This window comes from Opisthorchis viverrini (assembly GCF_000715545.1).
Source record: "Opisthorchis viverrini unplaced genomic scaffold opera_v5_65, whole genome shotgun sequence".
NCBI lineage: Eukaryota > Metazoa > Platyhelminthes > Trematoda > Opisthorchiida > Opisthorchiidae > Opisthorchis > Opisthorchis viverrini.
The window spans coordinates 1527281-1538168 of NW_008751721.1; the positions used below are offsets into that span (position 1 = coordinate 1527281).

General features: G+C 45.6%; 2 protein-coding genes across 2 annotated transcripts in view; one reads left to right on the top strand and one right to left on the bottom strand.

Moving 5' to 3' along the window:
* Positions 1-10888, top strand: part of T265_04138 (hypothetical protein) — a gene marked incomplete at both ends in the record, with an annotated part of 82337 nt that overhangs the window by 42860 nt on the left and 28589 nt on the right. The window contains 6 exons of the mRNA XM_009168796.1: positions 1157-1595; positions 1821-1907; positions 4643-4747; positions 6204-6560; positions 7628-7720; positions 8460-8864. Of these exons, the coding sequence (XP_009167060.1) occupies positions 1157-1595; positions 1821-1907; positions 4643-4747; positions 6204-6560; positions 7628-7720; positions 8460-8864 (1486 nt within the window). The remainder of the gene's footprint in view (positions 1-1156; positions 1596-1820; positions 1908-4642; positions 4748-6203; positions 6561-7627; positions 7721-8459; positions 8865-10888) is intronic.
* T265_04139 (hypothetical protein) overlaps positions 9520-10888 on the bottom strand; it is a gene marked incomplete at both ends in the record, with an annotated part of 4679 nt that continues 3310 nt past the window's right edge. Inside the window, one exon of the mRNA XM_009168797.1 lies at positions 9520-9684. Within this exon, the coding sequence (XP_009167061.1) occupies positions 9520-9684 (165 nt within the window). The remainder of the gene's footprint in view (positions 9685-10888) is intronic.

A 10888-nucleotide genomic window follows, 5' to 3' on the forward strand; every position in this document is an offset into this window, starting at 1 on the left:
GTCACCTTCTTTCCAGATTGTCTGATTGAGCGGTTGGAGGTGTAGGCACCTCAGTATGCTTGATATAGGCCAGCACTAGGTCCCCTTCCTCCCCACTCTTTTTCTCCTCTCTTCTCTGTAGGGCTTTCAATACTATATATATATGTATATAACTAGACAAACCTTATGGTTGTACGGCAATGAAGCACCAGTGTCAAATGTTGTGTTGCTGTCTTTGATGATGGTGAAGATCTATTCCCACTTATGGATAGTCTGCCCGTTATCCATGATTCTCTCTTGCTGAGAAGCTTTGCTGTTCCACAATACTGGTCTGAGTGTAAGTTCATCATACCACTCAAGTCTAGAAAGGAACAGTCGACTTACCGAGGTTGGGTGCGAACCGCGGACTTTTTTATTCAGTAATTCTGTCTCCCAAACACTGATCTATATCGAGCTTGAACGGAGTACAGTCGGGTAATTTTGTCAATCTCTAGTTAGCAAGCAGTTTAGGGGGTTGGATATACTGGGTGTTTTGCAGTAGTACGTTGGATAAATGAAAACAATATATGAAACTGGTGCATCTTCAAGTCATCTAGCACTGCTTTCCTATGGTGTACAACACGTTGTCTATTTTGTGTCATTCTTACGTGCCTAGAGCGCGCTACACTGCCATTGTTTAGCATAAACTTGTAGACCCGAATATTTTCCGGTCTGGACGATGCACTTCTCAGGTTAGGGCGTCTCGGTGCTTTTTATTAAGTGGGCCGATAGGAATTCCAAGGCGTCTCAGTGGAAGTCAAAAGGTGACTTGGTACAACATTAAGACGCCATGTAGAAAAGGGTAATGTGACCTTTGGAATTCATGCCATAGATCGAACACCCTGCTTAACACATCGAGTCATCCTTGGGTGGTTTTCAAAAAACTTCGGGCTTGTTGTCCTCATAAAAGTTCTGCCTGCACTTCAGATAAAAGCAACAAATAAAAGGCCGGTATCTGCAATCTTCATTTGGTCCCTTGTTGCTCCCTTAGCACCTGTTTTGGTGAGCGGCCACTTTGGAGAAAGTTTTTCAATCTCGATCATTTTTTGTAGATTACGGCCTACAGGCTTCAGTCTTCCACAGATCCGACTAACTTGGAACATAAGCTGAGGTTTTCTGAATGTGGTTTGTTTTCCAGAGGGGAATTACTTGCCGCTAAGTTGGTCAACGGTGTCTCGATCATGACGGAAGATCCCATGGACTCTGTTAATCACAATAAGTCTCTGTGGCTCGAAGATTCCATTGAGGCCTCGGAGTCGAAGCATCAGGACGCCACTCACCGTCCTCAATCAGCGCCCCGGCACACAATGGTCTCCCGTCTGGAACAAGGAAATAGTCTGCTTGGGAGTTTCAACTGTATGTGCCGACGGGCGTCCGATATAACCCATTCTCGTGGTTGGGCCCTCTCTCCTCGCATGACCAATAATAATGGAGTTTTTGATTTTCACTCGCTCTCCCCGGACTTCTTAGTCTGCACGCCGATGGCTGCCGGGGGCAAGCTCTGTCATTGCACTCTGGGCGATGTTAGATCGCCGACATGGCGTGATGACAATGGAACTGCCTTGGCACACCAGGAGGTGAGATAGCATGATTTCCTGATTCAGCAACTTTGATGCTCATCTCATGACGTGGTTGTCTTGTCTAACGGGCGAATCCGTTGTTGCGTACCGAAGGGTTTTGATGCTCAGGTTTGTAATATGTGTAGCATTATGAATTAGCTGTTGGTATTGAGCGCAAAGTCTGCTACATTAACCAACAGCCTTCCTTCTTCTGTCACTGCTTCACATCCTTTTGTGTTTCAGTCATCCGATCACACTGCTGTGTCTCTGGTTGCTTCATCGTCTTCGTTTTGTCAGACAGAACCGGAAGAAGAATCTACTGAAAATCAGGTGAGTTGGAGTTACTGTGTACACATGTTGCACGCAATTAACGGACGTACGTTAATTCCATTACGATGAAAGGCCGTGGGGCTACAGTAATTTCATTATGAGAATTACTATGCACTTTGTGTGAGATACTTGTCCAATAAGGTGATAGGTCTCTTCCTCCAAATCGGGTCATTACAAACATATTTTGCGCATCACTGATGACTGCCCCATCTAGGTCACACACAAACCAAAGACCATAGCAAATTATTTAGTCAACTGCTGAGTTTCGGAACAACTAAGCCCCTTCTATTTGACTCTGGATAAAACTGAGTAAAACTCTTCTTCCAGCCTTTTCTCCTCGGAGAGGAGTTTCTCCCCGTGAGAGTCGTACCCCATCATGTCGACTACTTCTTTTGATTTCTGTCCTAATATTCAGCGGTTTTAGAAGCAAATAACTCGGCCGCAGTAGGTGAACTAATCACACTCCATAGGTTGCGCTGGCCTGGTCACGTACTCAGTGTGCCAATTGGCCGACTTCCTCGAAGAGCGCCTTCCGCATAGCCACACGAAGAACTTAAACGACTCCAGGGAGGTCAAACAGTGATTTGCAATGAAGTATGGAATCCGTTACCAACAAACTCAGTTGCGCTGGTCATCGCCGTCTCCCTGGATGGGGTCCCCGAGACGGGACGGATCAAAGTCACGCTCGTGCATCCGAGATGTTACCTCAATGCATATCACCCCAGATCTCCCCAATGAAATATCTACTGACACTCCCGTGTTGAAGCATCAACTACATCAGCTACCGCCTCCGTAGCTATTTACCCCGCTTCCCCAAACCATCAGTGAATGAAACTGGCAGTTATAACCACTGCACGTCAAATACGCAGCTTTTTACTAATGATCTTGATGGTGGTGTTCGCTTGTAAACACTTGTAGGTTTCTGCTCGGTGGGATCATTTCCTCGAAAAATCATTTGTAATTTGGGCGTTAATCGCAGCTGCCTTCTACCTAGCGACATGAGAATGAGGAACGACAATTTTTACAATGGAGTTTTTTATTCAGCCTACAATGTGGAAGATTGAGCTGCCAAGGTACCAAGTTAATACAGACGGTCCTTTTACAAGATTGAAGACTCTTGAAGGCTACGAAGCCAACATCTGTACATGAAGAGCGCTGTCCTGGCGATCCAAACATGAAGTGGAGTTATGGTTGGTATGCCTGTTTGACTCGTGGCTGCAGTCACACCAGTCGGCACCGTGATGAGTGATCTTCCAAATGGTATTAGAGCAATTGGACATTTTTCGAAAGGACACCGTGCCTTAGAACACGTTTGAATGAATGTTTCCGTGTAAACGGAGCCACTGACACGAGACCATACCAACTTAGGGAATTTCTGTTGTACATTTGTTCACCGTTATTCTTCATAAAATACCCGCTTGAAAACCATTTGAGTTCACCCCGAACCGAAGGACGTGATAGGCTCATAAAAGCAAGGGTCTGTGCACTAGGCTTCGCTCTGCACCCTAGCTACTTACCTATTCTCTGTTCACTTCATGAGGTTTTGCACAATTCACCTCCTTCTTCGTCCCCAACTACATTCCTGGACAACTGCAACTTCATCTGAGGTCACTGTAGGTCTGAGGGTGACTTTATCTCGAGACAGTTCAGCCATTAGGGCGTCAGCCAGAAGATCCGTGGTTTCAACCGAACCTCAGCATCTTGACTGCTCCTATGTAGCCTTGGAGAACCTCATAGTATCCCAACCCTTGCGCCCCCGCCCGTTGGTATCGCAGATAGGCATCGAAAGGGTGCTACAGCCTAAGGTTTTTCCATTCGAGTACTACTCAACACCTATGCGCCTCATCCACCGGAATCAACACAATCTTACGGAGCGTCAGGTGGATTTCACACTGTTGAGTATGACAACGCTCATCGATTGATACGGTTACGGTCGATACCCTATGAACTCTACGAGCAGGCACTTGATTGTTGGGTGGTGACTCATCCCGTGAAACCCAACAGTGCGAACCCACATGATACAGCACGGCACCAAGCCGCGTGCAGAATACTGAAATCACGAATAAGTTGACTCTCCAGCTAGAAAACTAATGTGGAATGAGAAGTCAGTGCTTATCGTGCAATAAACTGGAATGAAGTACCCAGTTGACGAAATGCACTCATTTTCAAAATGTTTTGTTGATGAACGACTCATATGGATTTCACGTTTATGGAGACCGCGTGATCCTCACTGTGCCTGAGACACTACACTACAAGATATGGCTGCCAACCGATATCAGTGGCGTTCTTGTTGTCAGTTTCTATCCGTGATCCTCACTGTGCCTGGTTGGAGACACTACAAGATATGGCTGCCAACCGATATCAGTGGCGTTCTTGTTGTCAGTTTCTATCCAGATCGCCGGAGTGAATGTCTGGAGGTATAGGCACCTCGCAATGATTGTGGTAAGCTAGCACTAAGTCCCTCCCCCGTCCACTTTTACTCTTTTCTTTACAATAAGGCTTTCAAATAAATCATGGTTGTACGGCAGTGAAGCATCATCAGCCTCATCCAGTCGAAGCCTATACCATCAACAGGCAGCATATACTGTAACGGCACTAGCTACCTGCTCCAGTGTTTCGTACTGCGTTCCACGACCTAATTTACCTCACAAGACAGCTTTAATTCTGGAACCCAATTGATTTAACAAGGGGATCCTGTTCATCTTCTATTTCAATCTATTCTGTGTCACTTTTAGGAGGTTGTCAAAACAGCTGTTGCGCTGCTTTATTTGAACGATGCATCAAGCCAGACGGATGTGGAGCTCGTCCCTTTAGAGGAGTTGTTACAGGCACAAACAAGAGTAAGTCCTTCTCGTCGGGCTTCTTAGGTTGCTACCTTTGTGATGTCCGCTTTGTTTCGAACAAGCCTTCATCTGATGCATTTTCACTCTTCGGATTCTAAACCAATCAATTAAAAGCCTTTGACTGACTCACGGGTAATCTTGCTTCGTTGATCGATAGCAGAGTTTTTATTGGTGTACACTCTTGCTGGACACCGTTCCGAACGCTTGTTGTTCGAATCCTCTTGGCTTTGACACAGGAGCCGGTTTTCATTTGGGGTCTTTCGTGCGCATTCATCACAACCGAGCTATGGTTTCTGGTATCCGATCGCACCTCGATAGCGACCTGGAAGATGGTTTATTTAGAACGGATCAATAATTTAACTACTCATGAGTAGCTTAATAGTCGTAGTCGTAAACATGTGTGCATTATTTTGATTTCGCCGAATCAATGACCTAATGAAGGTTAGTCTACATTACGTGAGGCTTCACCGACTGTTGACCAGATTAAATGCCTTGTATCTTCAGTGGTTTCATATACTCCCCGGATCCGGTGAAAATTTTATCTTCGGTGCAGACACCCTGACCTTTATATCATACATGGTTATCCGTCGAAACCAAACAGTACACTGTTCCACTCCACTTCACTTTACGTGACAGAGTTCAAATATCCTTTGATATCAATGCCATAAACTGACTTCGGGACGCGGAACCATTCTCCTTCTCTGACTTGATGTTCTTGCTCTTAAGATTTGATTACTTGCATGTAGTAGGTTGTTCCTAGCTGCGTATCTTTAATCACGAATTCATTTTTTCTACGTATTCATGGGATTCGAACTAAACTCCGTTACAGGTGATTTGCAGTGGGGAGGACAGAGTGGCGCATATTTGGAATATTTTTTCACACTGCCGTAATCCACTCATACACTTTGTATACCCAACGCGATAGCGGACCAACATGCTTAAACTGTCAGTGCGTTTGTTGAATGATTAGAACTTAAACTGAAGCCATCAGAGGTAGGTCTTTTGGAGGGTGTTATTGAAAAACCTCTGGATCCTCTGAGGGAATTTCCCTCTGCAGAATAGCTGTTTGTCAACCTTTTCGAAGCAGATGGAACCGAACGCGTGGCGTTCATCAACACCCGCGTACGAGCTCCTCCATACTCGTGGGATTTAGATGAGCTATAAATCCACACTACATGCTGAACTGGGATGTCATGCTGTGTGACGGAGGTTGTGAAGTTGTTGGTTGCTCATCATCGTTGAGTAAAGCCAATACAAAGTTTGTCGTTCTTCATAAACCATGTTACTCCTGAGCCATATACTACGAAAACTGATTCGCTAGTACACAGTGACACAGACTCTACATCTGATTGGCCTACTTCCGTTGTTACGTACGCACGTGCCACCAGTGGGCTCTCTTGTCCGTCTTCACTGTTTATCGCGGTGGATTCTGGTCACTTTTTCTCACACACAGATTCGTCAGCTAGAAGAGAACAATGTCAGTTTATCACCACTACTACCAAACCTTGACACACATCGACGACCTTCATGGGTAGCCGAAGCAGATGATGATAGCGCCACGGGTATCGATTGTGTTTCGCGTGTTCTCATGGACTCATCAACGCAAACTTTGGAGGCTGAAATCGACGAAAACAGTCCGGAATTGGTGACGAAGACGAAACGAATCGTAAGGACGCGAACTTGGGATGCAGCAGCCGCTGCTGCTTTTCTAGGACAGCTGACGTTAACTGAAGAAGAACAGGAGGTTGTCTCCAGTATCGTGAAACGAGAGCGTCGCGGAACACAGGGTAATAGTATTAGTCATCAAGAAGTAAGTTAGTTGCTCCTTTCGGGTTGTGAATGCATCTGTTGTTGTTCTGTGATACTTGATGAGGCGGATTTGTGTGTGTAGATTTTTGCATGGTCTCCGTACTATTAATGAATGACTGTGTGAGCGGAATAACTAGTAAACTGAAGAACCAACGGCCTTTATTCCTAGCCTTGCACTTTAATTATACCTTACTCATACTTATCTTGGCGAGGTAAGTCGGGTAGTGGCCCTGGAAGTTTGCAATTTCTTTCCCTCCAGTGGTTTTTCGGTAGGGAACATCTTCGATTGTGAGAGCCAATTAAAATGAACTGCCGCGAACGCATGTGGGTGTTCTCAACGGCTTTTCTCCGTGTTGTGGAGCCTTTCTCACGGGCTGTGCGCTTCTGTATTTGCAACTGAAAACCATACTGGTGCATCGGATTAATGGACGTGTGATCCGTCAGAACCCTTTTTTTGAATACACCTGTCCCCTTGTATGTTGGTTGTATCTCTCCTTACCTCAATTGGGCGTATTGTTTCTTTTCCTTATAATTGCACATATTTTGAGCACGTATTTAACCGCACAATGTGAATTACCGAATACAGGATTGATATGCAAGGCAATAGTAACCGTCACAATATGAGTAAAATGAATGCATCGAAACCGAGGTGCAACCGACGAAGTTGCAACAAAGGTGCAACCACTGGAGTACTGAGTCAGTAACTCCTCGAACTTTGTCCCACTCCCCCCTATCGCCTACCTCTCCCATTGAGAACCGCTAGTTACGGTTGGCCGGTAAACCCATACATCAAGATCAGTTATGACACGACCTTCGCGAGATAGCCTTCTATCGGTCAATCAGCTATTTTAGGTACCAGCATGATCTCTCAAATGTTTCTTCGAAGTATAGCCGACTGATAGAATATCGCGATAGAAAATCCTCTCCTCCAAAAGCATGTTTTACCATGGTGTTGGTTCACGAGGTAATGCTGTTTGGATGTTGATAGGGCTCTCATTAATTAACTAGAAATCATTCCGCTACTTTTCCTCCGGTTTCCAATCATACGTACATTTTATTCAACCACAGCCAATTCAGATCGAGCTCAAGGATCAGGCTGTGAACACCGAAACGTGGGACTTTATCAACTGTCCGCAGCCAGGATCGGAACCCAAACCGAAGGTAAGGTCATCAAATGCCGTGATAGGTGTTCTCTTTTCCCAATTCTGTTTGGCCACTTGTGGCTCCATACTGTTTTCTTCCTTTACTATTCGGAGTACCTTTGCATCCATCTGTTTGTCTGTTTGTCAACAATATGTGACTTTTTATAATGGGATTCGGAACAGTTAAGGATCCATCTTCGAGCGTTGTGTACTTTATTCGACGAAAATAACTTATCTGCCGTGGTGGCCAAATGCGTAAACCAGCGACCAATGTAGTCTGAGAAAGTAAACCTCAAGATGGCTTTTGTCGTCGTTTGGTTGAGTTCATCATCCTGTCAAATCTTGAGGTAGATATTACTTATTGTGATTGGCCTTTTGGCTGGAGACCAATATACTGAGTATTTGCTGTGACGGTTCTACTTATTAATTATGGTACGTTGGAACTCTGTTATCACTTCGGCGATGAGTGCAAGGCAGTGCTTTCATTGGTAGTTGATTAGATGCTTGTTGATCTGTTCGCAGAGCTTGCCCATCAACTCGCAAGCTTCACTGCGCGCACTAATGATGTCTCCCTGATTGGTGGCAAACGTTTGCATGCTAGTTGCCAAGCTCGGCGAGCTAATCAACTACCAGTAAACGCAACCGAGCTACAAATATTCAGATTCTCAGTCTAACTTGGTATTCGCGGTGTTCTCTGGAGTATTCACAAATTACTCTATCATATTTACATATATCACCAATTGTGCTCTACTTCGCAGCGTCGCCACTCTCTACCGAGTCTCCTCTCCACAATGGATGACACGGGTGTGGAGATGTCTCATGGCATGACCTTGTTCGACAATGTTGATCTCGATCCGCAGAGAATGAGTGGCGTGGTGGAGAACGTCCAGTTGCTAGATGTGGCCTCATCCAAATCTCGTTGTCTTCCGACGCGCCTAGACAACATCCGGTCAGACATACAGTCTGCGGTAGAGAATATGGACACAACACTCATTCATCAGGTTACCGAAGGGGAAAGCCCTCATCCAGCTAGCGTGACTCTTTTGGATCGGGCACAATCGCCAATGGAAGTTCTCGTGGACATCCAGTCACCACCCGTAATTGCACCGTCATTGTCACTTACCGATGCTTCATGTGACACGCAAGGTTTGGAAATGGAAATTGTAAGTCTGAGATTGTGGTTTGTTGTAAATTCCGTCTTATTTGAACTCGGGCACACCCTGGTCCATGGGGCTCTTATTACGTTTTGTCAAACCGTTTCCATAGAGTACACCTAACACAACCTTTCTGTGCCGCACCGGATCACGAAATTGGTATTGATTCATGCTATGGACATTTAGTGTGATCTGTGATCTGGTGGTCGTAATGAAGGATATGCAATTTCGTTAGTTTCTGAATTAAAAATCCCGGTGAGTCTTCGGTAGTTCCAGGGTTTGTCGAGATGACTTCTGCATCATTATGCCCTGAGAAGTCTTACTGCTGCTCGGATTAGTTCATACACACACACACAGTATTCCAGTTGTACCTTCAATACGGTTCATCAGCAGTGGATATTCTCAGCCATGTCCAAATCTGCTCGTCTGCTGTGCAAAACGAGCGTTACCACCAAGCATGCTGAACCAGTCAGTTCAGTTTATCAGCCATAAACCATGTACCAAGGGTTATTGGTTTCAGATTCTACACTTTGGGTCACCAGAATGTAGGAGTGAGCTATATAGCCAAGCGCTGCAAACGTTGGTGTGACCAGTTAGGCTGCTACGCATGGTAACTTTGATGGACGAGCGTCACTGACTGCGTGAGGCATGTATGCCAATGTTATTAACCACTGGTGATTTGAGCCCCGTGGTCCCTATCCAGGGAGGCAGCATATGTCAAACCGAACTGTGTTTTCATACTTCGTTTCCAATTGATAGATTGCCAACCTCTCAGTTTCTTCCACTCAGCACAGAGCTGGGAGGAAGGGGCCCGGCGAGGCAGACGGTCCTAAACAGCGTAAACTATGAGGCGTGAGTAATTCATCCATTGCAGAGAGTCTTTCGGACGTCGAGAGCTTTCGTACTTCCTCTGCCCGTAGAGGCGACGTTGCTGATCCGTAAGGTATTGTGGGTCGCACTATCGCAGTTTATATTCTACCTGTGACAGACAATCTGTTGTGTCACGTCGGTGGCAACTTAACTTACCTACAGTTTCCTTCGCGTCTCATTTTGACCGAATTACTCTGTTTCACACATAAATAGGTCACGTGATCGATACTGAGGGTTTACCGGGGATTTCCGGAATACGAAATGGGCCAGCTGGCATTGACATCCAACCGTATCTGAGCTCGAGGTGTTGTGTGGTCAACAACTGACTAATGAGCAATAGAAATTTCGTCGGTTGTGCTTCTGAGAGCCACTTATTGTGCCACACAGGGAACAGTTGGCGCAATCTTTAGACCTGCTACGATCCTGCCAGACGTTTATTTTATTAACCGTTTACACTTGCATGAAGACTATGTTCTTGAGGCCTTATGTGACCACCACTCCTGCCTTCACAACTAGAGTCGCTCCATTACTAACCCTATTATTGTACCGTGAGCGATCTGGGCGAACTTTTAGTCAGACAGACCACACATCCAGATCATTGTGACCAATCACAGTTATAATTCACCGTTGTTTTCGAATCTACCTTGATTTTGTTCTTGGGCATAATGAATAAGGCTCTAGCGTATCCTTCGCTTTCTACAAACAGATGCGAATATCTGACCCCGTTAAGTATAAAACCTGTTCACTTTTGAGGGAAAGATATCGAGGTTTGTAGTAGGGAGGCAGGCAACCAATTTGGAGACAGGCAGAGATAACGATACAGACAATCGCTCAGTTGTAAGACCCTCTAGGTGCCTAGCTGTCATGTAGCACGAGGGCTGGGATACTGCCAGGTTGCCCAAGCCTAGACAAGTGAGTCGAGAGCCAGAAGTCATATTTGAACCACGGACCTCCTGGCTAGTAAGTTCGTGCTCTAACCACTGAGCCATCGCGCCCCCAATTTCGAGACGCCCACGTGATGCTCGGTTCGTCGAAATGGTATCTACCGATCTTATGCACTTAAGCATCTTCATCCTCAACGACAGCATGACATCAGTGCTCAACACCAATGCTTCACTGCCGTACAGCCATGACTTATTTGAAAGCCTTATTGTAAAGAAAAG